This window comes from Ammospiza nelsoni, chromosome 16 (assembly GCF_027579445.1).
Source record: "Ammospiza nelsoni isolate bAmmNel1 chromosome 16, bAmmNel1.pri, whole genome shotgun sequence".
NCBI classification, from domain to species: Eukaryota; Metazoa; Chordata; class Aves; order Passeriformes; family Passerellidae; genus Ammospiza; species Ammospiza nelsoni.
The window spans coordinates 13,981,491-14,007,677 of NC_080648.1; the positions used below are offsets into that span (position 1 = coordinate 13,981,491).

Genomic DNA, 26,187 nt, shown 5'->3' on the forward strand with positions numbered 1-26,187 from the left:
TTTTGTTTTGCAGAACCTGTGTCTGCCTCTAAAAGACTGGGTGATCATAGGTGATAGATTTTGTATCATACAGAACAATTGCACTGTGTGGCGAGTTTGCTCCCTCAGCTGTGGTTCTGCAAGAACTCAGTGTGCTGCTGAGGTGATCTGAAGGGGACAAATGCCAAAGAGAGAAGCTGTGCTGTCTTGGGTCTGTCCCTGCCAAGCTCTGTGAGAAGAGAGGGTTCTCTGCCACCAAAATAGCAGTGACAGCCTCAAACCCTGCCCTGACTGTGGGTGTGTGTACTGACATGGATTGAGTGCTGTTGTCTGGGTTTGAATCAGGCTGTTAGTGTTTTAAAGGCACACTGCAACCAGAAATATTCTGTGTATCAACCTGAAAAGGCTGTGTATTGGAGGGAAGTGGATTTCTGTAGCCGTAAAGTGAAGTCCTTAGCTTAAAATACATGTTTGTAAGAGAGCTCTGCTTCTGCTTCCTTTGCAAATCCAAGTTCTGCATAGATTATTTTGCAGGTATTTTGGAGGAGCTTCAGTGGAGTTGTCACCTTTTCCTGGCTGGTGTGGTTAACTTCTGCAGGAAGATGATAATCAGTGTCCCCTTGACTCAGTGTTAGGAAACCTTGGCTGCTGGTTCCAGGGTAAAGTCAGGGCACTGGTGTCTTCCTGAGCTTGCAGTTTGCTTTGGCATTTTGCTGCTCAGCTCTATGAAGTTACAAAAGGTTTAAAAAAAAATTGAATGAGAACCTTGTCAGTTTATGTTGCTTTTGCCAGGACCCAGGAGCAGCTGTGAAAGAGCTGATAAAGTTGATGTTCCAGTTTGTGAGTGGAATTTGGAAGGGCATTTCAGGTTAGAAATTGGCCTGAAAACAAACGTGTGGTTATAGAGAGCACTCTTGTCATGTACATCATACAAAAATCTTTTACAGTGAGTGAAATGTGAATTGTTTTCTGTTTGCTCTGCAATCTTCTGCTGGATCAAAAGCTGTGCAATTATCTCTCCTTATTAAAAGTTCAGCAGAGGGAATGGATGACTGTGTCCATGTTTGCTGTGCAATTACTGTTAAGGAATGGGAAAGCCTGCTGAGAGGTCAGTCAGCAAAAGCATTACTGGGAAACTGCATCTGTGGAGCACATGGGAGCAGAAGACAAATCTTTAAATGTCTTTTGTGTTTTCAAAGAAGGATGGGAGGCAGCTCTTACAAACTTTGCACTGAGATCAGAGTCTAAGCAGTGAAGGCAGTGAGTGCATTAATCCATGGCGCTGAGAAAATGTTTCTTTTCCTAAGATAACAAAGTTTGACAGGGCTGTTTATCTCCCTTAAGTTTCACAGGAGGTATGAACTCAAAATACATTGTGCTCAGCCTCTTCTATCACTGTGCTAGATAATTCCTTTGTAAAATATCTTGCCCAGAGAGGTCAAGTTTTTAGCACAAGCCTTGCTCCCCTGTTCCTGCTCTGGTTTTCAGAGTGTTTTACAGATGTGCCTAGTTTGTGAGAGGTGCTTTCTCCAGGGCACCAGAGGTAAAAATGAAGTTTAGAGCTGCTTGCATTTAAAAGACAAGGCAGCATCATGGCTGTGTGAACAGTTGCTGCTTTCTGACCCACAAAACAACAGTTATTGGGGAGATGGAGTTTTTGGGGAAGGTTTACATGGTTTTTAACCACTTCACTGCAACCTGGAGCGCAAGCTGTGTTTGTTTAGAGGATTTCCATCACTCTCCCAGTGCTCTTGGTCTAGATCTGGTTGGTGGAGTGTCCTTAGTGATGCTGAGCTGGGCTCAGAGGCCACAAAATTGTGCTGAACATTTGCCATTTAAATTGAACATTTTTGACTGCCTGTAGCACAAGTTATTTAAGCTGGCTTTAGCCTTTACGTTCAGGAGTGCCTGTTTAGGGCCATAGGAGCAGCAGCTCAAGGACCTTTGCAGCAGGAAAATCCCATCACCTTGTTTGAATGGCTTTCATTCAGAGGGAATGGAAACCTGGGTCAGCACTGGGTTCCTGACTGATTTCAAACCCCTGCCCTCATGTACTTCTTTGGAAGCAGTAAGCCACTATTTATTTGAGATGAAGGTTAAATTTAAAACCCACAATGTAAATTACTTGGGAAGGGATGTCATTTTGTGCACCCATAATGGTGATAAGCTGAATAAAACAATTGCAGGAAACTTATTTCTGGGGGAGCGGCCAAGGGAGGTATTTCAGCCATGGCACTTTTATGATAACTTCTGGAGCTTGCTCCTCTTGCCAGAAAGATTATGGATATTTGACTGGTACAATCAAAACCAGCTGGATTTGGGGAATTTTAAGGGGTTGTTTTTTAAAGCATTTTTATAAAAACCCAAGAAGTCCAATTAGTAGAATTCAATTCATAGGAGTTTAAAAATTAATGGCAGCTTACCTTATGAAATATGAATCACTTGAGACTAAACTAAGAGCAGACATATGGTTTTGATTTTTTTTTTTTCCTTTAAACATGGGCACGGTGCTAAGGCCAGACAACTTTATTTTCCTGATGCATTATAACCAGCTGCAGATGTTTTAGAAGTTATCGCTTCTAAATGGGCTCTGACAAATGTCTCCTGGAAGCCAGCAGCTCTAAATATTACACACACTGAATTCCAAGGAAATGTTGAAAATAAAGTTTTAGGAATTAAATGTTCAGTGTCTGAATCAAGAAAATTTACTTTCTGCCTCTCTCAGGGGGATTTGCTAGCTGAGAACATTATTTTGTGAGACAGGCACAGATGTTAGTCAAGGCACACATGGAGAGTGGAACACATATTGCCACAGATGGTTTTGTATGGTGTTATTTACTGGCCCTCTACTGCTAATACTGGAAGGTGGACACCTGAAAAGGTACCTTGGCATATAACTAATGCTGACCTGGAATTTGTAACAGGTGTACAGCTATTCAGCACTAAGGCAAAAAAAATTGAAGTATTTATTAAACCATATGGAAACGTTGTGTTTCGTGCATCAGTGAGCAGGGCATGGCCCTCTGCTACAAAAACTTGTGATATTTCACTTGCTCTGTTCATGATAGAAGTAAATAGTTTTAACTGAAGATTTTTGTGTGCTTGTCTTTTCTGCATAGCTTTGAATCACCCAGAAGGACATTTTCCCATATATATGGCATACAAAACGTTGCTTCTGTATCAGGTGTGTGGCTTTGTGGGGAGAGAGGGACCATATGAATATTGACATGGGAATTGCATCTGATGCCCTTGACTTGCAAAATTAAGACAGCTTGATTCATCACTGCATAAACCATTCACATTCATTTTTCCATACCCTCAGAGAGAGTGGGAAAATATCTGTGCTTTGCTGGAGACACCTCATTACCATGTGATTCCATATGCAGCTCTCAGGTCAATAGAAGAGGAAGGAGGTGTCCTGAGGGGACAGGCTGAGTGACTAAAGGCTGAAAACTGGGTAGCAGAAATACCTCTTCAGGCAGGGATGTGCCAAACAGGCACTGCATCTGACAGGGTTTGTTCATGTGTTAGCAGCTCACCAAGTAATGGTGGTCCTTGAAATTTTATTGAGAGTCATGCAAAAAATCTTTATGGTGTTTTAAAGGAAAATGGGAATTGCTGAAGTGTTATCAGTAACTTTTACCTTTTTTTGCGTGTGTGAGAGCTGTTTTGGTAAAAAGATATTTCAGAACGTGGTATGTACTGATTATATGTATGAAAGGGTAATGATGCATCTAGTTTGTACCACACAAGGTGACCAAAGGGAATCTCCTCGCCTGTCTGTGTTGCCCCTTTGCTCCAGCTTTGGTCTGGTTTAAATATAAGGCAGCTTGTGCTCCCTGGAATCCCTGGAGCCTGCCTGGCACTGGGGAGCCATTCCAAGAGCAGATTAGGGCTGGAAGCATCAATGGGACCTGCCTGCTCTGCTGGGAGGGACATGGCACCGTGCCCTGGGTGGGAGCAGAGCCCAGCAAATGCAGGTCTAATGATTTGGATTTTGCTATTTCACATTAGTGTTTAAAACTGCTTAGATATAATCCCCCCAGCAAATCTCTGCATGCTGTGGGATGGTGAACGTTGGCTGCTGCACGCTGGTTTTTAAGTATGAACTGGTTACTCTGAATTCTTGTGCAGCTGAACAAAGGCTCTCTCTGGTGCCTGGCAAAGAGGAGAAGTTTTCATGTCTGATTCTGTTTGTACAGCAGCATGAAATGGCTCTTTGTATCGACATGCTATAACAAATGAAACATTCAGGCAGAGGTTTGGTTTGATGCTTGCCAGTTGTGTGCTGGCTCTGGAAAGTCACAGAATGTAAGCATAAAATCCTTGGCAGGGAGGAGAACTTGTGCTGAGTTCAGAGTCCAGAGCTACTGGTTGCATGTGTTGAGTTGGACATTTTGGACATTTTTCCTTGGCTTACAAATCATTACTAAGAAAGTTTATACATTGAAAGTTGATGTTTGTAATATGAATCTTTTCTTAGTGGTTGCTCACCTAAGCCACAAAGAAGTTTCTTCTTTTGGTCACCCAGGATATTTCCACCATCTCTTGAGCTTGCTCTGGTGTCATGCCATAACTCCATCAGAAAAAAAAAAATCTCAAAGATAGAATGTGCCCCTCAGCTGCAGCTGTCTCAACATAATTATGCTCAGAGGTCCTTTTTCTCTACTGTGTGTGGAGCCTGAATCCCTCACATTCCAGATAAAAGACAAGCCACAGTTCATTTTCTGAAACATCAGTCAAAAGCACACAGTATTTTTGTAGAGCTCTTAGAAGATTGATCTGAATACTCTGAAATCCATAGAAGCTATGAACTTTGGCTTGCATCTTCTTAAGGAAAAGAAAATGATCCTACCTTTGATGGAATCTAGCAGAAGGTTGGCTTCCATTTAACTTGAAGGAATTTGGGGTGGTTTCTCATCTCTGTGGTCTAAGTGGAATATCTTGGCTTGTTCGAAACAACTGCTGCTTTTTAAAAAATGCATTTAAAGGAATTTTGGAGGTTAAAGTATTTGATTTTCCCATGTCACTCATCATGCAGTGCAGTTTCTTCACACTTTCCCCCTCTTGGAGGAAATATTCAGCTTACTGCAGTGAGAGCTGCTGCAGAAAGGGTTCCAGGAGAGTTCTTACAGAGGATAGAGGATTAAGTGATGAAAGCTTTTATAACTACATGAGCATTGGGTTAGTTTTGGGTTTTTTGGGTTTGTTTTTTGTTTTTTTTTTGTTTTTTTTTTAATGCAAAGGTCTTTCTGAAGCTTGCAAAGAAGATTAAATAGAACAGTGTTACTGTGGAGTTGTTTAATCGGGCTCTTCTTTGACTGTCACTGAGATTAAAAATGTTAACACAGGTTGGATGCAGTTCTAGAAACTAAAGCAACTGCCTGTTTAAAGTTTCATCTAGGGAAGGTGACTTAATTTGAGCAAATAATTAGATTCAACTGTTTGGAGATGTTAAAATAGGTGTACTAAGCAGACAAAAATGTGTGGAATTTCTCACCTACTAATAATTATTTGTTGATTCCTTTAAGGCTGGCACTGAGGTTTCCCTTCTCTTTTGACAGAAACAACTTTCTGCTTCAAAAGGTTTTTAACCTCTTTGGTTTGATGAGCCTAAAAGTTAGGGAGAGGTGGAGGTTGATACATGTTCCTCTATGAGGGAGTTTGATTTTTGGAGTGGTAGAAATGGCAGGAAGAATAGTAAATTGATTGCCTGAATGTGCTCTGCTGCCTGAAAAGTAAGGATGGAGTAACCAGGTCTGCTAATGAGGACTGTGATGGGGGTTGTCTCAGTAATAGAGGCAATTTGATGATCTTGCCCCCATCTTCCAGTTTACTTTTCCCTCCACTGCCCTGGTACAGCCCTGGATGGGGACTTACTGCAAGCAGATCGATGAGAGAAGGTGGGTTTGAGACAAGAAAAAAGCCTTAAACTGAGCTCTGCTTCCCAAGATGATGAGTGTAGAACAGCACTGTAATTCAGCAAACTGGTTTTGCTCAGCTGTGTAGAGTAAAAAAATTGTTGGTCTCACCCCTCCAAGGAATTTGCAAGGATTTACTTCAGACCATGGACAAAAGTGTCAGGATTTATCAATCTAAGATTAGCTTTACTTGAAAGTACAGAGCAGCCTTGATTTTTGTTTTGTTATGCAAATTGGACACTAATTCCACTGAATTGCATGTACTAAGAATCTTTCTTTTTGCTTTTTGGCAAGATTGACATCTCATCATTACAGTAAGTGTTATGGTCCTCCCTCCAGTAATGTAATTTGTGAAAATCCAGTCCTATGTAGGCTCTTCTGAGCAGCTGTCCTAAATGGGATTACTGAAACACAGACATTTATCTGAGCTTTTTGCTTTTATAATTCATAATAGTCAACTGCTCTGGCTTAGGCTTTATGGGATGGTGAACTTGTCTTGCCTCTTTGCACAATGGTAAATTTATGGAAATATATAAATATTTCCTAATCTGGGAGCATCATGTGGACGCTTAAATCTCGAAGTCTCTTTGCTTACTTCAAGTTTCAGAAGCTGTTCTTAGAAATAAAAAAGACTAGTTCACTTTATGTGTGGCCTCTGGAGTGTTCTGTGACATGAGGCATTGGAAAGTAGGTCTGGTTGAAGTCATCTGTGAAGAAGTACTGAGAGAGAAGTGGCACTTCTGTCTGAGGTGGATACTGAGGAAGGGTGAAAGTGTTTCCTGCTCTGTCTGCATGGTGAAGTGAATTTAGATGCCTCTGAAAGACCACTCTGCTTGGCATCTTGCTGCGAAATGCCAAGGCTGACTTTTAGTATGTGTTAGATATGAATTATGAAGTGATCTGGGTCCATATTCAATGTGCATCTCTTAATAGCATAAAATTATTCAAAGCTGACTTGTTTCCATGCATTAAATGTCTGGCATATTTATGATTCTCTTGCCTTTCTAGGAAAGGTGGCAACTTCCACATCTAACATTTAACATTTAGCTTGTGTTTTGGGAAGGCAGTTGCTCAGTTGCTTTTCCTTTTTTTTTTTTTTTTTTTTTTGTTTTTTCATGTTACCTTAAAATATGTAGCTTGTCTCCCAGTGGTTTTGCATGTGCTGACACCCAAAACCGGCACTGTATGGAATGGATTTGGGATTCAGACTAATGTTCTTGGGCAAAACACACTTGCCATGTAGCATCATGTTTCATGATCTCATGGGGAGAGACTGCTCTCAGGATTAGGTGTGGCTGCCTGTGGTTTGGGCTGAATAATCTGCCTGCTGATTACTGCTGGTTTTGGTAACCAGTGTGGTGCCTTTTTCCCCCTGAAGCTTGACAAGCACCCATCCTGCTGCAGTTCCACCTTTATTTAAAAAGCCATCTTTCTTACCACAGCCTGTGTCATCCATGAATCCTTACCCTGAGAGCAGCACTGCAGAGGAGATGTTTTCCACAAGAGGTTAGTTGATTAAATGCTATGACAAATTATTACAGCTACTTGAAAGCAGTTGCTTCTGTCTTTAATTTTACAGTGTCAAGTTACTCTGTCTTACTCAAGTGCCAACACTCTCCAGCTGCTTTTTGTCAAGGTCATTGTCCATGGCTCACCTGTTAACGTGTTCTCTTCTCTGGGAGGGGGGAACAGATGTTTCTGCCTCCAAAAGATGCTGCAGGAGATGGTCAGCAGGCTGTCAGAAGCAATCTTTATGGGCAGGCTGGTCTTTCACAAGGAGATGTGTTTACAGAGCATGAAATGAACATTTTTGCACAGAAGCAAATAATTGCTTACAACGGAGACTTTAGTAGCAGATTTGAAGCTTGGATGATCATTAGTAAGGTCAGCTGGAGCACACACAGTGTCCATCTCCTGAGCAAAGTCATCCAGGACTTTTTAGCTGTTCTTTTGTGCTGAAAGGTTTTAAGACATCGAAATGTCCACGCCATGAGCTTGTCACTTTTGATAAAAACTTGTGATAGGCTGTGCTGCTACATGTATATCTGTAGTATAGTTTCTTGCAAAGCATTCTTGAATGGAAAACTATTTTTTGACTAGCAGGAAGAGAGGAAGGAAGCCCATGCCCATTATGTCAGTCTTAAATTAATATTTAATAGTATTCCAGCATTGGCAAGGTTTTTAAGATTCTCTGCATGAAGTGTGTGTGAAACAGGCTGTTGTCATAAGCAAAAGGGATCTCTGTGAAAGCTTTCTGTGGTCAGGAGATGGGTCTGAAGGGCAGCAGCTCCCAGGCAGTGTTGGCTGCCCCAAAATGCTCTGGTTAATGCTCTCACTCCTCAGGTCAGAGCTCTTCCTTGGGCAGTAATGAAAAATGGTTTCCGAAAAATGGCTATTGGCAAAATTAACCAGATTGATTCTTCACTTATGACACAGATCAAGACTTGAACTTCAGTCTTCTATGGTAATAAGACCAGTTCATCATCAGTAATTGCATCTCTTTGTTCCCAGCAGCTTCTTCAGCCTCCTTACTCTCCTCCAAGGTCACTTCCTCACTCAACAGATGTGCAAGTCTGGCAGAGCATTTAAAAACCACAGGGCTTGAAGGAGATGAAGTTTTTTTGTTAAAGCAGTTCTGTTTGATTGCAGTTCACCACGTTACAGGACTGAGGAAGTCTGGCTGATGTGAGCTGTGAGTGCAGACAAAAGTCAGAGCAGGGGGAGCCTCTCCCCTCTGCCCACCACAGCTGGAAATGCTTGAGGCTTGGAGTGCTCCATTTTCCAGACATCTGCACTGCTTCAGGGAGGATAAAAATTGCCAGTGTCACAAAGGCTGTTCTGAAAACCTCTTTAAAATGCTGTGTGTTACACCCATGATCTTCCCATTGCTCTTCTATAGGACATCATTCTCCAGAGGGCAGTGGCCCTTCTTCCTTCCTTCACAGCATTAACCATAACCCCTTTCAGCACAGTTATCCTTGTCTGTGCTGAAAGCCAATGAATGTGGCTCTTAAAAGGAACGTCTGAGCATTGCCTGAATACTCCCAGAACAACTGTCCTTTAGTCCAGGGAACACACAAAATCCAGGATACAAGTTGTGTCTCACTCCCTGTCCCCATTAAAAGGAGGCTTTAAAATAGTTTATGCTGCTCTGTACAGGGCTGAACAGAGATTCACCTTCAGAATTCCTCCAAAGAGCTGAAGTGGAGCTCCCTGTGTGAGCTGAGCAGCCAGCACTGTTTTGCCAGTGCTGTTTTTGCCATGAGGTGTTACACCATCAATTTTCAGAGGACTCCAGAGAGATGAACACACAATGAATTAGTCAGGCACTCTGTAACACGACCTGCTAATAGCCTGTCCTCTCTGAAACAATCCCAGCAGTGGGAACTTAATTCTTTTCTCCTGTTTAATGAGACTTGGTAGAACAAACACCTAAGCAAATCTGAGGGGTTTGTAGCTGTCATTCTCTGCTGCATCTCATGTATAACCATGCGTTTTATTTCTTCATTGATTTTTTTCCCCTTTTTGTCGATGTCTAAGCAGTATTCTTTCAATACCAGATATAATAAATTCTAGTCAAATCGGGTGCTTCTTTATCCTGGTATGAGAAGCTACAAAAACTGTATTTCAGTGAATGTCCTGCTGTACAGCAATTTTTCTCAGTCCCATGGAGCTTCATTATAGCGAGGTCAGACTATGCCGTAGAGAAGAGAATTTATATTTTATCATAGGGCTAACTTCTATGCTCTTGTAATGACCCTGAAGGACAGTAAATGCTCTAAATAATTCAGCTTCTTTGGAATTTAGTTCTGCTGTGCTATAGGAGCTAGGATAGATCTAGGAAAATATAAAATATTGTGAATATTTTAATGTGATGCCTAAAGGATGCTCATGAGGATGTTTGGCTGCTATAACTCTATCCAGGAAGTGGACATGTAAAATATCAGGAATTCAGTGCATTCTCAAGGGAGAGACCTCCCTTAAGATGCTTGTGGTGAAATGAAACTCCTCAAAGTCTAATTACCTCTTGGACCAGGATGGAATATATTAATTTCGCTTCCATAATTCCATGTGTGGTACTTCTAATTTCATGGTTTGGCCTTTTCTTCTTTGCAGCAGTATGGAAAAGTGTGAGGGCTGTTTGTAATGCATGCCTTTCCTTTTCTGCCCAGTCATCTCTGCCCTCATCAGCATCCATTATTCATCCACTATTTTGCATTTTCCTGCGTGTGATGTTTTTGTAAATATCTCAGGATGAAATTAGCTTTTTTCAAACAGCAGGACAGGGTTCCATACAGTCATGATGATAGAACAGCTGCTGAACAGCTGCATAAAAAATCATTGAAGTCTCACATTTGTGCAGCTAATGTCTTCTTTACCCTTTGGATTGTATCCTAAATTTTTGATGCTTTTTTCTGTGGCCAGGACTGCTTTTGAATTTTAATTCCATTCTCCAGTTAGCGACATCAGCAGATTTAACAAGCCTGTTTTCCATTCCACGATTGAAATCGATAGATAATTTCACAGGGTCTAGAAAGATTCTGGCAAAGATTATTTTGACACACGACCTGAATGTTTGCATCAGAATTTGTAAGTTTTTATTAGATTTGAGTGAATTCCAATCTGGATATTAACAATAACAAGACTCAGCCTGCTCAGTTTTACATCACTGAGTGGCACCTCTGTTTTCTCTCCTGCCTGCCTGGTCTGCTTGTTTCTTCCCTTTTAATCCTGACACTGCTGTAGTTAGCAGCAGTTTGTCACTTTTAAGATGACATCCAGAAGTGATTTGTCACCTTTTAGACATATACAATGTTTTGGTGTCTGCATCCCCATCCCTGTTCTTCCTCAATTCCCCAGGAGCGTTCAGCATCTTTCAGTTATTGCAAATACAATCTGCCTTCCACAGGCAGCCTAACGCTGCCAACCAGCTTCTTCCCACACCCAATTAATTGGTTTTTCCAGCCACTTTTTCCCCTATTACAGGCTCAGTGGTCACTACTGAGGGCATCTCTAGAAGGAACTTGATCCTTCCCTGTCCTTGTTTCAGCCTCACCTCATCCCCAGGCTGCAGGCATGGACAGTTCAGCCTTGGGGTGGCATAAAGATGTGTGATATTCCCAATTCCAGTGTGATATTCCCGGTTCCTTGCAGTGCTTGAGAAAAGGGCTGGAGTGAAGCCTCGTGAGCAGGTTGCTTGGGAGAGGAGTATGAGCCTTGGGAAATGTGAGGAGATGATGCACACAGGGTGCCCAGGAGTGCTGCAGGGAGCTGTGCCAGCTTTCCATGGGGAGGGAGGAGTGGGGAAGGGGTGCCAGACATTCTCCCTGGCTGGGTGCTGTGCTTGGCACTCAGCTTTTAACTGCTCACAGCCCTCTGAACATTGCTCTAAATGCAATTTATTTTTAAGCACTGGTCCATGGGATAACCTTCCCTGAGTGCTTCCTGGTGGGTTTTTTATCCATAATTCTGTGATGTGTGTGTCCTTTCAGTCATTTTTGCCACCCATCAGTGGTGACCTGGTCTCCTAGAAGAGGTTGATGACTGAGTTTGGGATTTTTGTGCACTCTGATCTTTAAGAATTTGGGAATTTGCATTTGCTGGGTGAGCAACAGTTAAATAAATAACTCCTTGGGAAGAAGAGCCCTGTTCAATGTTCCTTTTCAGTGCTGATGTTTTCAGTTTAACATTTAACATAACACTGTCAGGAAGCATCAAGTTTGCCAGGAAGGTGGTAAGGAATTCATTCAAAATCTTTAAACAGCTAAAAGGGAAATAGGAGTATTCTGTTGATGAAAGCCAGAAAATTGTGGTTTTTCTGCATTGCTGCTCAGAAAAAGCTGTGCTGAGGGTGATGCTGTTGGTGGGGATCAGGGAGCGAACCTGTTTTGGAGCACCACCTGAAGTAATAGTAAAAGTTTATTGGAAACAATGATTTTTTGCCCCTAAACTAAAGCTGTCAGAGTGGTTGTTGATTTCCCAGTGTCTGCAAGGCAAGTGAGCACTGTCAGCACTGAACGTATTGCCTGAAGAGTGTGGAAAATCAAACAGAAAAATGATTGTGGTTCTTTTTGCTTTATTGTAGAGGATCTGCGTGGTTCAAGGTGTTTGTAAGTGTTATGTAGGCAGATTAATTGTTCCTGGTAACAGGAGATAAATGGGGGAAAAGTCCACTCTGAAAATATCTGTAGGTCTCTTTATGGCTCAAGTTCTCCCTAAAATCCTTTTGGCTGAGTATTTATTGTGCACCTGTCTGCATTTCCAGGGGCAGTTTAGGGTTAAGCTGAGCAAGGTGAGCTGGCAGAGCAGCTCTGGGGAGCATTCCTGTGCTGGTGGATGCTGTTCATAGACGTTCTGCCATCCTCTGGTTTTGGGTCTGACTCTTCCACAGATGACAGTCAGATTCTGCCTCCTCTCAAATATCTGTCTAGAGATACTTCATTAATTTTATGTAACTCCTAATGATGGGTCAAGGCTCAAGGAAAAAACCCTAAAATACAGATTTTTTTTTTTCCTAGTAGCTTTCAAAATTCAGAGGAGAAACAGTTTCTAAGCATGACATGCAGCTTGCTGTTGGAAGCACTGTGCTGACATAAAACACATTCTCAGTACCTGGCACACAACAAAGTGGCAGCTACAGTTCTTATTCCAGTTTTTGAGTCATATCTGTCACGTAGGTTTTGCATGTATTGAATATATTTTTCCATAGCACTTGAACATTGGGTCTTTTTTTACCATTTTGGAGATTTTGGAGATTTCTGAAGAGCAGTATTAACCTTTCTGAAGCCAGTGTACTGTGTTTGCTGACCAATCTTTGCCCCTCACTAGGCATCAAACCTTCCATAACATGCCCTTGAATTTTGTTTGTGTAAGTTTGGCAGCAGCCCAGTTTCCATGAGGAAAGGTAAATATCTGATCTACACTGTCAGCTGTTGCAGACTGCAGCAGCTCTCTCAGGCTTATGGATGCCTTATGGTGCTCTGCCTGCTTTTTTGGGCAAAATCCTGAGCTTTTCTGTTTACTATTATGAACTATAACTGTTGGCAAGCTTTCAGACTGCCTCGCTCATCTTACCTCAGAAAACATGTTCTAGTGCAGTCTCACTTGTGCCTTTATCACAAAGTGCAGAGTGTCCTGGTAGGATACTTTGCACATTGCTAAGTCCCCAAAATTAAGTGTTTTTCTCTTGAAATGTCTGTCTCTGTGGAAAGTACTTAGAATTCTTCTTTTTCTTGTCTAGCAGCTAGATTTTTTCCTGTCCTTGCTTTAGTGATTATTGAAGCATTGGCAGCCTTATCTTTTTTTATAATTTGATTTCTTTTTTCATACCCATTATGCCAGTTTATACCAGGACCCAATCCAGTGGATTCCACTGAATGAAAGGCACAAATTACCATGTTTTATCAGTCAAATAGTAATAAATGTTGTACATTTTTCCCTGTAAGCTGAACAGGTCAAATTTGCAGTCACAGCTTTGGCAGGTCCACCTACATGCAGCACCACCTGAGTTGTCATCTTGTATTGGTTGAGTGCTAGGAATTTCACCTCTGTGTAGTATTTATGTGTTGAGAATATTCAGGATGCTATTTCGATGTATTTTTAGTGAGATTTCTGCTAATATTATACAGTGTGCTTCTATGCTTGTGTATAAAATATTTGGAAGTTGTGTTCATCTCAGCAGTCCTTTATTGGCTTAACATTCCTGTAATCTGATCTGGAGTTTATAGAGTACAGGGAATTCACCAAAATGATGGAATTAATAGGTTTTGTGTCCTGCATCTTTATTAAATCTTAATACAGATTATTCACTATTTTTTTTGCATATGCAGCAAAATCTGTAAGTCTTCCTGGAAAGTCAGATTTCAGAAACAGTGCTCAAAATTTTGCCTTTGTAGGAAGCCACTGCACCTTGTGGGCTGTTCAGCTGAGTTAAATGGAGTGTGGGTATCTGCAGACGTGTGCCAGGTTCTGCTTCAAATGGTCAAAACCAGCTTGCTCCCTCCTTCTATATGCAAGGCTGTATTTTAGACAGCTTCAGCTAGCACTGGATTCTGTGCAAAACAAAGTGCATCTCTCTGGATTTCATGCCCTTAGCTTCTGCCAGGAGTTCAGTCCTAAAGCAGCCCTTGGACGTGTGATAAAACACTAAATGTGCCCTGGTTCCTTGGGAGAGCTCATCCAGTTTTATGTTTCCAGCAGAAAGGGAAGGTGGGAGGGGTGGGAAGTCTAATCTCATTTGGAATGGCAGTTGAGAGATTACTTTGTCTGCATCTTCATTTTGTGTGTTTATTGTCCAAGCCTCTCCTGCTGTTGTACCTCAGGCAAGGTGAGGAGGGGGCTGTCTCCATCAACCAGAGGCTACCAAGGGTATGAAATACTCTTTGGGAATTTTATAGGGTGTTGCTGTGTCTTAGAGCAAGGTCAAAGAATTATTCCTATTGCTTGAGGGGAAAACAGGGTGGTTTACCCCAGCTAAATGCCTGCAGGAGCTTTTTCCAGGGTGTTCAGCAGATTCCTGAAGCTCAGTGTGGGAGGTGGAGCAGTTCTGGAGATGGAGAGGGCTGTAAACGTTTTAGTGAGCAGAAAAGATGAGAAAGCTCTTGTGGGCAAATGAATTCTAAAACTAGGCCAGCTGGGGTTTTAACAGCTGAAAGGAAAGTCTGAGAGTGAAACTGCTGTGCTATCACAAGATGTGCTTAAATTCAGGGAGGAGAATGCTGCTTGGTGCTCTGTGCTGATCTTGGAAGGGGCTGTGCCTCTGCAGACCTGGGCTGAATTAGTCAAACAGTAATTTCAGAACAGCAGACATCACCAAACTATAATATCTAAAGGTAAGCAAAGAACAAAGTGTGAGGGGTTTGGCAGAGACAGATGACTAAGCTGGATGTCATGTCACTGTCCTCAGCTGATGTCTGCAGCCTTTAATCCACTGATGATCCAGGACGTTTTACAAGATGAAATTTTTTTTTGTGCTAAGGGATTTTCAGCAGTTGATGTTGAATAAAACTTGTTAACCAAAGGAATTTAAAGGGAGGGGGGAAGTTTCATTTCAAACAAGTACTGTTCTAGCACTTGATCCAAAACCCTTACTGCATTAAAAAGCAGAGTCAGCTGAAAGCAGCAGGCTGTCCCATCCACTGAGTGTTCTGCAAGGAACATATTCTTTAATAACTCCAGCTCCCAAATGTCCCTGGGTGTTCTGCACCAAAGGCTCTGCTTTGTGCCTGTCTGCCCTGATCCCCTCAGCTGGTTCTGGTCCAGCTGTGGTTTCATTCTCTGACACAGGGTAAGGACTGATCCAGGAGTGCCCACAGTTATCTGGGGCTCTGCTGCTGAAGGAATCAGGATATTTCCATGCTCCAAAGCCCGGCCTCCTCAAAAACAAAGCAGAAATCTGAATTTCAATTTTTAACTGGTGTCACAGCTAGTAAAGAAAATTATGGCCAAGGTATAGCATTCTGCAGGAAAAATTCACGTCTGGTTCAAGCCTGTTGCTTGGATGTGAGTCCCAACAAGCTGTGAAGATGAACTTGGCTTTTTAGTCTTTGAAAGCATTTAAAAATTCTGCATGATGGGATACCATTTAGTCCTGCGTGTCCTTATAATAGTTCCTGAAATGTTGGAGGTATGAATTATGTTAATGTACCTTTTAAATTTTTTATGGACTGAAATAGCTTCAAAAATTAACCTTCTGAAAACACTTGGGTAGATCACACAACAGGCTTTTAGCAGCCTTTTTTTCCAGTAGTGTGCTGCCTCCTGTTCCAGTAAATGAGGAGCTTTGATTGACTGAGGTTATGCTCAGCTTCCTGACCCAGGAGCAGCCTCCAGCTGATGTTGGTGATATTTTTATTTTTCATTAGCTCATCTGAAAGTCTCAGCTGTTTTCCTGCCAGTGAAAAGGATGGAGTCTGTTTGTGCTGCGTGAGTGCTGTACCAGTTTGTTGTTCAACACTTGCTGATAGAGCTCTGACAAACCAAAAAGAGAATTTAATTTCTTCATGGTGCAGTGACACTTGCAATCTATTTATTTATGAAAAGGTTACTTATATTTGGCATGGATGGCTCCACAATCATTAAAACCTGAGTTTGCTGCAGTGAGAGGGAGGATTCCTCCTGTTTTCTCCTAGATCTGGCTTCCCTCATGTTTTGCTTCCTGAAACACTTCAGGTCCTGTAGGTTTTGGAAGACTGGAAGGAATCTGCCCATGGATGTTTTCTCTTTCTGCTTTGCCATGTCACAGAATGTGACAACTGGGTTGTTCCCATGTGTGTGCTCTTGAGTGTTCCACTGAGTTCACCTCAGGTTGCAAGTTCCTTTAATAAATAGAGGAATGGTTCTTATTTGCTGCTTTCTCTCTCCCTGTTATTTTCCTTGAATTATTTTGGCATCTTCAATATCTTGTTTCAGGATATAAGTGCAAGACAGACTTGCTGAGGTGCTGGGATAAGTGAAGAGATCTGGAGTGAAGAAGATGCCCTGTTGGACACAATCTCCAAAAATCATGGGTCTGATTATTGTTCCTTGATTTGAAATAAAATAATAAATCAGCAAAACAAATGTTTGGAGAGAGTTTGAGATCTGTACAGCATTATGGTTAACATAAATGCTTCAGCAAATCTTTTTTCCTCATGTGTAGAAAACTCTTGGCTTATGTCTTGATCCGCACTTCCTTTTTTCTTTTATTTTGGCTGCAGCCAGACACACTAAATAGTGATTAAACAAAAAATTAAAATTCTGGTTTTGTGCATTTGGCGTTTGAACGCCGATCAATTGCTTTGGCGGCGTGTTCAGTAACAGTGTGGTAGACAACAGAAGGGGCTTATTTACAGCAATCTGTCTAAATCCATTTTCAGTGTATTGCTTAATATGCCTTTCTAGTTTAGTTCATTTTCAGTTTTTAAAAAATGAAGGCTGGAAACAGGCAGGAGAATGGTTTAAGATATTGCTGGAGAAGTAATCACTCCTTAGTGGTAAACAACTTTCAGTTCTTAAGGGAAAGAAAATGTGCTTGAGCTGAAATAGAACTTATGGGCTTGTTGGAGGAGTTACTGGATGGAATTCAATGGTGCACTTATATAGCCTGAGTAGATGATCATAATGAAACCTTCACGCTTTAAAATCTGATTTTTACGTGTTGTTTACAATTGACCATTTAAAAAACAGCAATATTTTTGCAAAATGGGAAGCTAACACAGAGCAGAAGTGAAAATTGCTGACCTCTTTTATAGGGATAGAAATTTACCTTAACCATGCAGAATTGGCAGCTCCAATGTTCAAACAATGGTCACTGCATTCCATAGATAAAATGCACATAAGGGGGGATGTGGTGGAGGGTTTGGACAAAAATGTTCCACCTCCTGCTATGCAGTTAGAGTTAATGAGAAATTAGGATGAGAGTGTAAATTGAGATGAAATACAGCATTGCATGTATGACATAACTCCCCATAAATGAGATGCTTGTTTAAGAGTTAAAGAAAAAGTCAATCCTAGGAAACTTGCTGTGTTTTGCAGATTGCTCTGATATCACAGTCTAGAGCATTTGTTGAAGGAGTATCATCAAGTTATGTAATTTGCATAATTGAGTCAAATCCCATGCAGCATCCCTGAAGGAAAACTCTAAAAAAAGCAACATTCTGGTCTCTGTATGCTGTGTCTGGATTTCTAGAGCTTCAGACATCTTTTACAAATAGGGGGCTGGGGGAAGAAAGCAAGAAAGAAGAAGAGCTTCCAGAATTCCCATCAATGTCAGCAACCTGCCCATTTTCCCAGGGAGAGGGACTTTGAGGCCATATGTGCCCATCCTTCCTCTGCCCGTGGTGGCACCGTGCCTGCAGCCTCACACAGCTCTGCTCAGAGTGATGGCATCAGATAACTGCAGGCAGGCAGGGGGAAGGCAAATGCTTTATAGTTCACACTGACTGTTTTTGGTGGTCTGCTGAAATTAAATTGGTGTTGAAAGTGGTTTTTAACCAGAAATACAACACTGATCTGGCTGCTGCAGCTGCACCTTCCCTCCAGGGCTGTGTGGATGGGGAGGGCTGGCAAGGTCACCGAGGCAAAGACACTGATGTTCCTTTTCTAGCACTGAAAGTCACTTCAACATTAATGTTTAGACACTGTTGACAGAACTTGTCAGTGACTCACAGCAGACTCTTCAGTTACGGTGTTTTAACAGCGACCTGCAGAACCAGTGTAAGCATTGTGTGTTTGCTTGCAAGGGATACAGTAAGAAATATTCCAACCTCTTAACATTTACCCAGGCTGAATTAAATGTAATGGAGGACTCCAGTGTTGGATGAACTAAGGTAACTTCTCTGCCAAAGACCAAAAAAAGCTGCAGAATGCAGCATGACTGCCATGACCTGGAACTGTCTCTACCCTTCAGGATTCTAAAAGCCACTTGGAGGTTTGTGTACACCCAGCAGAGGTTCAGGTTGTGCTGCCCTGTGTGAATAGGACAGTTTGGTGTGAGCTGTACAGGGCAGGAGCACCATGAGCAGTGCAGGCAGAGGAGCTGGGAATGACTCACCCTGCACAGTCCTCATTTCATTCTGTCAGTGCCAGCATCAAGAAGTGTTGATCCTTGTAAGTCTCCAGACTGAGAGCAGTACAGAGCCTGTTCCCAGCACTTCAGCATCAATAACTCTCACTCTGGGCACCTCTGAAGTCCCACACTGCAGTTCAGAGAGCTCTGGGTAACTGATGCATGTGCTTCATCGTTTTCCCTCTTGCTTAATTTAAAGTTTACAAATTACTGACATGTGTGGCCCTGACAGGGTTAGCTTAACCCAGCTCACAGATGCTTTTGTGTGTAAATTTATCTAGGACTGAGAGAAATACATCTATGTGCTTGACTTTCTACTGTCTATGTGTCTGGTTGGTGCAGTGGGTAATGCAGTGGCGGTCTCTGTGATTTTGTTTTTTCCTGTTTTTGTTTTCCTTTATTTTCACAGCCCTGGAGGATGGTGTGCTGCTGCCTGCTTTCCTTCTATCTCAGGGTTTAAATTGCTTGCATTAGGTTGTTGCTTGCTCTGAGGATGTTTACATGCACATTGCTGACCCCTCTGAATAATGGCTCGAAGCTGTGCAGAAAATTTACTTCCCTGTACACATTATCCTGCACTGAGCACACAAACACAAGGAGCAGCCAGCTCAGAGCCTGGGGCTGCACACACTGAGCAGGGATGGCTGTGAGTGCTTTTTAATGGCTTTTAGGCTGCTGCTGTGCTGGGACAGCTGTGTGAGGGTGAGAGATGCTCCTCCTGACCCAGCCCAGTGCTGTGGCCTCCCTCAGAGGGGTCTGGAGATGTTGGTGTGAATCTTTTGGGGTGTATTTCCAACTTCTCTCCTGGGAGCTGTTGTGGAGGACATCTCCAGATTCATCCCCTGTGCATTTCAGTGTGTTTCAGAAGGAATGTGTCTTGCTTGTGTCCCAGCTGGCAGCTCACCCCCGCCGTGGGGTGAGAGCTGGCAGAGTTACAATTGAGAAAACTCATGGGTTGAGAGAAAGAGTTGAAAAAGTAAAGCAAAAACCCCACTAAGCAAAACAAACCAGGGAATCCATTCCTTAGCACAGGCAAGTGTTCAGTCTCCCCCGACAAAGCAGGGAAGATAAATGTCATCACTGCAAAAAACCATGCTTCCTCCTCTTCCCCCAGCTTTATGCACTCCTTGTGACACCACATGGTTGGGATGTCCCTGGGAACAGCTGTCCTGCCTGTGTCCCCTCCCAGCCTCCCATGCTCTGCCACCTTCCTTGACTCTGGCTAAGCCCTGCCCAGCAGCCATAAAACCATCCCTGTTTTATCAACACTTCCCAGCACAAAGCCAAGTCACAGCCCCACAGCAGCTCCTGTGGAGAAAATTAACTCTACCCCAGCCAAAACCAGCACAGAGAGCAGTCCCCATGGGTGCCTGCAGCAATGCACAGGGGATGTTTTCAGAGGTGCCTCTGCAATTCTAATTTTAAGTTGCCCAAGTCTCAGAAAGAGATGAGATTTGAGCCCCCTTAGCAATGCTCTGTTAGGTTGGATTTTGCTGTTTGCTGGTGGGTCTGGGTTTTTCTCTTTTTCTCCAGCTTGCCTCCATTCCCTGCTCACTTTTTATGGGTTTTGGGGTGCTGGGCTCGCACAATCACAGTGGGTATTGTGAGGTTCAGGGTTGCACTGTGTGTTCTTCCTTCTGGATCCAGTCCCTGGACACTCTGGCCATGCTCTCCTCTGCAGGGGTGGGTGAGGTTTCCACAGCAGCTGCTTTTAAGGGATTTTCACACTTTTAATGCCAGCAAATGGGACAGTGGCATTGTCAGTGATTCTCCTGGTGTGCTTTCAGTCCAGAACACTACAAACAAGAGACAAAGAGACCTAAAATATAAAAATTTCAGACCTGCCAGTTGTTCCTGTGCCCATTATGATCCTTGTGCAGAAGGCTAGTGCTGAGAAAGTTGGCAAAACTCTCCTGGCAAGGAGGTGCTCTGGGCTGGGAGAGCTTTCCAGGGCTTTTCCTGGCAGAGGAGGAGACTGGTCAGTGAGCTGGCCTGGCAAATAATTGTTCTTGTAAAACAGAGGCAAAAATTTCACAGCATGGCAGCGTGCTCTGGTGTGGGTTATTTGGTGGGAGTGATGAGAAGGGGTGGCGTTATCACCAGACAGGAATTTGCAGGAGAACAGTGGTGTTAAATAGGACAGCTGGAAAACCACAAGGCAGGTTAAGCAAATTAGTTTGGTATTTCTGTGTGGTGAGTCCAGGTGAGCCCTTCCATGGCAGGAGTGTGTGGTTTTTCACCAGCTCAGCTGCTCTGGGGCTGCACTGGCCTTCCCCTGCATGATGTGAAACAATATCAGGCTTTTGCAGTGCCTCTCATGACTCCTCTTCCCTTCAGCAAATGTCAGTCTCCATCCTGAGCAGTCAGAGGGGAGCTGGAGACATTGGATTTCTGGGGATCTTCATTTGCTGACTTGTTTTCAAAGCACCCCTGGCTTGAATTTCAGGAACAACACAATGAAATAGAATCTCTAATTGGGTTCACCAGCAAGAGTCTTAATAAATGACCTTTTAAATCTTATTTTGATCTTATTCAGGTGTGGTAGTGTCTCATTAATAATGATCCTGCAGTAGGTCTCCCAGTACATCCTATTTAATTAACAAAAAGACTGTAAGATGTATTGGAGGTTTTCAAAATGAAAATGGGAGTTTTTAATAGATTCTCTGATTAAGAAATAATGTTCTGCATATGTGATGGTGCCTGGAAAAATATCACTTAACAGACACAGATAAAGTTCTGAGACAAGCAAAACTCACTTCCTCCCTCACCCCTTTCAGGCTAAAAGTCACTAGCTTGTGATGATCTTACCTTAAGGGAGATATTTAATTTCCTCTTACAGGAAGGGGAGGCTGCTGAGGAAAGATTTCATTTGTTGTGTATTTATTATATATCCAATTTTTTGTTTAAAAGGCACCACACGTGAGGCAAAAGAAAGACCCTTACTTTGCTGATGGACAAAGGAAAAAGGACTGGCACAACAAAGAAGCCATAAGGAGGGACTCAGAGCGTGTAGGTAAGATTGCTATTAAAACCTTTTAATACAGATTGTAACTTTGATTTTATTTGGTAGGCTGAGTGTAGAATAACATGTTCAACTTTAGGGTCAAGGTAATGTTCTTGACATGATGCAGCATTAAATTAAAGTTCATAATTAAAGCCAATTAACCTGTTAATATTTTAACTGTGTTAATCCCAGTTAAATTCGTTTTTCCTTGACTCCACAATAACTGTTTTGAGGTGCAAATGTATCACTTAAATCTTGGTGGTTTTATGACAAGTGAAAAATTGATTTTTAAGAACTTACACCCCCTCCCTCAAAAAAGTGTGCATGCACCTCTCCCAAAAATGGGAAATCCAGAAAGAAAGAATAAGAAAAAAATTCTGGACTATAACATTCGTGCAGGTCCATTCCATAATTCTGAGGTTTGTCTTGCATTGCAAATAAGGCTCATTTTGAATGTCACAGCTTTACAGTGATGTGTTTGCAAGGGCTCTGCCCCTCAGTGCAAGAGCACAAATCCATCTGTGCTGAGCATTCCAACAGTGCTGAGATTTTCAAACCACATGGATTCTTCCCACTGTGAAACAAAAGGCATTCTGGAGATCTTCCACAGCATTGCCAAAACCCCTTCATCTGTTTCTGGTGTTAGGAGGAAGATTTTTACCTTGGATTTGCACAGCTGAGTGGTTTGTAGCAAAACTGCTTATCAGATAAAACTGTTAAATTGACGTGGTTGACCTGGTGCTAAATGACACAGAGCACAAAACTCATAAAGTAATGTTCAAAGGACTCTAAGATGCTATTTTTTTCTGCTGTATGGATTGGTTTCTGGCCCATTAAGCACTAATTAGCAGCAGTGATCTGTATTTACTTTCTGTCTATCCACAGGAAATGGAGAACAGGGAAAGCCTTACCCAATGACTGATGCAGAGCGAGTGGACCAGGCATACAGGGAAAATGGCTTTAATATCTTTGTGAGTGATAAAATTTCTCTGAATCGTTCCCTTCCAGACATCAGGCATCCAAAGTGAGTATACAGTTTGCATTTCTAGGAGTGAAGCTTTGCAAGCCCTAAATTACCACCTCTACAGGAATGTGTTCTTTTTTATTATGGACTCTTGTACCTTTGTTCATAAAATCCAATCTTTGCACAGCTGGGTCCTGGTATTTCCTTAATATAGGACGGTGTACAGTAATTTCAGTGGGAAATAGAAGAGATCAAATCTGGGGGAAAAAATTGTTTTTTGATTTCAAAAGACTTAAAATTACCACAAACTTGCAACCCTGCTCATAAGAAATCTTTAATGTAATCCTGAGGTTCCACTTATGTTGGCCACTAGCTGGAAATGACTGCGGAATGCTCAGGAGCAGAAAAAGATGTGAATAGCTTCACTCAACTATGTATGAAGAGTTTTACCAGGTTTATGGATTATTTTTGTGGACATCTTCCTCATAAAAGCAGCCTCATCAGGGTTTAGAAGTAGAAACGAGTTCCAATTGAATACTGACTTTAGAGTTCATCTGATTTTGGACATTATGCTGTAGGATGGTGTTGAACTGGATTTTGGTCAAGCCAGAAGTTTTTCTCTTGCACAAGAGCATCAGTTATGACTTAGCCCTTGTTTATACAAAGCTGAGAGGTTTTTAAATACTGTTTCTGAGGTTCTTAATCTGAAAGCATTGTTAGACATTTGAATATAAGATTCTTTTGTGTAAAGCTGTGTTTATCACAGTTTAATAAATCTGAATTCAACATCTACGTTATTCACGAGATACAAGTTCCAGAAGTCAGGTTTTATAATTTGTTAACTGCACAATTGAAATATTACCTCTTCAGCTGTCACACCAAACTAATCAAATACACTGGCTTGACACCCTTTCTCAATATAAACACATAAAAAAGGTAGTGAGTATAGCTCCATAAATATTTTAGGCATGCAGCTGAAATGTTTAAACATAGAGATAAATCAGGTAACTGAAGATGTTTGTGGATAGGCCCATTTACAAGTTCTAGGAAACACATTTTGAGTTTACTAATCTGAATTCTACCTGGCTTCCATTTACAGGGTCTGCCTTGGGCTGTGGGAACTTAAACATCAGATAATGCCAGTATTTTGTTATCTGAGGGTTTAATGTGTAACCTCACATGCTCCAGTGTTTCCTGAAATTGCCAACTCAATGTTGCTGATTCTGCTATTTAAACTTTTGTAGAATGTTTAATTTTATTTTTTTTTTAATTTACAATTTTTTGAAAATTACAATTTTTTGAAACGTCTAACTCCAGCCTCAGATAAAATTAACAAGTGAAGCGTCTGGGACAACTTAGTCTGTGATTAATGTGCTGCTGCAGTGGTTTGCTTGTTGCCTGACAAATCCTTTCCCCCAGCACAGCAAACTGTAATTGTGGGGGTCTCAAGGAGTGGATAAACAGCACAGTGCCCAGAGGGTGCTGGGATTAGCTGGGCAGGCAGCAGGGTTTCCTATAATGGGGATGTGCAGAGAAGAATTCACAACTGGAAGGATCTGCTGTGCATTCTCTGTACCCATTAAAAATACATACATGAAATGGTGTGGTTTGTGTTACTGGAGAGGTTGAGGAGGGCAGTTTGTAACAAAGTTAGGCTGAGACCCAGCCATAGAGTTATAAGTCCATAAAGAGTATTGCAGAAAGAAGGGAGCTGTGGTTTAGAGCCCCTTACATGCAGTGAGGAGTGTGAGGAGAAGGTGTGCTGGGGGAAAATGCATCATCTGCCTTGCCCTGAGCTTTGGGGCCACACCTGGGCTTCTCCCCAGTGGCTGTCCTGGCTGGGGAAGGGCACAGAAGCAGCTGATGTGTGAGATGGTTTGTGTGGATTTAGATATACCAACCAGTGTGTCTGCTTTCTGTTAATTGTGGGACTCAGGGAGCCTGGGCACAGCATGTACTGGATCTGCCTGGTGCACACATACAATTGTTTGTTTCAACAGTCATGTCTTCCCCTGATAACAGTTCCTTTAGGCTCCTCTAGGGTTTTTAATATTAAATACTAATTTTGCAGGTCTTGTAAAGCAATTGTAGATACAGTAGCTGGAGGGAAGCAATTTCTCTCCATGCTTAATGGTTAAACTTAATAGCTAAAGTTTTCCACTTGTTTAAGTTAGCCAGAAAATGAGGATTCCAGTGTAAGAAGAGTTAGAAACAATTCAAGGGCTCTTGGTTCATATTGGAGCAGAACTGTAGCTAGTAGCTGTTGGAAGAAGGTTAGGGTGGCGATGCCAAGGGCTGGATGAAAGCAATCCCTGCAGCTTCAGTTTGCATCTTGCATCTGTGCATTGCAGCCACAGCCTGCAGGCTCTTGGCAGCACCCCAGGACAATTCATTACACCCAGAATAAGTCACTGTCCTCTCACACAGGCACCAGGGTAACTTCCTGTAGGCATAGATGTGTTGAGCTTGTATAACATAGGTACATCCTTCTCTGTGCCCTGGGAAAGGTACCAGGATAAAGCTGCCAGAGCTGCTCTCATTTCTGTCTGTCCTTCTGGGGGCCAGGGCAGGGAATTGCTGCCTGTGTGCATGGGATTGTGCACAGTGACAGCCCCCAGGGCAGAGTGACAGCCTGGGGGCTGTGCAAGGGACAGGGAGCACAGTGGCACCTCCCTGCCCTGCTCCTGGGCACAGGGCAGCTTGTCCATGGTACCCCCACACACCTCCATTCACACAGCACACGCTGGTTTGTTCTGGACACGGGGGGCTCCAGGGATGGAATACAATTTTTGGCCCCTAATGAAAAGCTACTGAGTGGTTTTGAACTACCTTGGGTCACTGTGTGGCCTTAGAGGTTACCTGTTTAACCAGGTGTAAAGTCCACTTATGGCCACACCTGCAGGAAAGTAAACACTGCACTTCATACTGCAGAATTTTATTAATGAAGCTACCTTGAAACCAACCGTACAAGGCAAGAGTTTGTTAGCCCTGTTTCAAAATCAAGAAAATTAATGCGCTCTGCGTCATTTTGAGGAATAAAGAAGTTTACTAAATTTACTTTACTAAGTTGCTTACTGGTAATTAATATGGACGTGCTGGTGTGTTTTGGTGTGTCTGGTGTGTTCTGGCAGCACCTTTTGACTTGCCCTGTGTGTGTCCAGCTGCAAGAACAAGCTGTACCTGGAGAAGCTGCCCAACACCAGTGTGATAATCCCATTCCACAACAGTTTGTTACCCCTTTTTCAAAATCAAGAAAACTAATGCACTCTGCATCATTTCGAGGACTAAAGAAGTTTACTGAATTTACTAAGCTGCTTGCTGGTAATTAATACGGAAGCGCTGGTGTGTTTCGGGTGTTTTTTGGTGTGCCTGGTGCGTTCTGGCAGCACCTTTTGACTTGTTCTCTCTGTGTCCAGCTGCAAGAACAAGCTGTACCTGGAGAAGCTGCCCAACACCAGTGTGATAATCCCCTTCCACAACGAGGGCTGGTCCTCGCTGCTGCGGACGGTGCACAGCGTCCTGAACCGCTCCCCGCCCGAGCTGGTGGCAGAGATCGTGCTGGTGGATGACTTCAGTGACAGAGGTAGGGTGGCTTCATGTGACATCCCCATCCCTGCCTAAGGGGCCAGTGCACTTGTAAATACGTGTGTCTTGACCTGAGGGGTTTTACTTGCCAGCAGCAGAGCTCAGGGCAATCTTGCTCCGGTGCATTTGAAAGCAGAAAATTCATGGTACAAATTCAGGGTGTGCTGGTGTAGCTGCTGCTGGCATG

General features: G+C 42.6%; 1 protein-coding gene across 1 annotated transcript in view; it reads left to right on the forward strand.

Annotated features, from left to right (window-relative positions):
• Positions 1 to 26,187, forward strand: part of GALNT10 (polypeptide N-acetylgalactosaminyltransferase 10) — an 81,503-nt gene that overhangs the window by 15,854 nt on the left and 39,462 nt on the right. Inside the window, exons 2-4 of the mRNA XM_059483412.1 lie at positions 21,358 to 21,460; positions 22,337 to 22,475; positions 25,832 to 25,998. Of these exons, the coding sequence (XP_059339395.1) occupies positions 21,358 to 21,460; positions 22,337 to 22,475; positions 25,832 to 25,998 (409 nt within the window). The remainder of the gene's footprint in view (positions 1 to 21,357; positions 21,461 to 22,336; positions 22,476 to 25,831; positions 25,999 to 26,187) is intronic.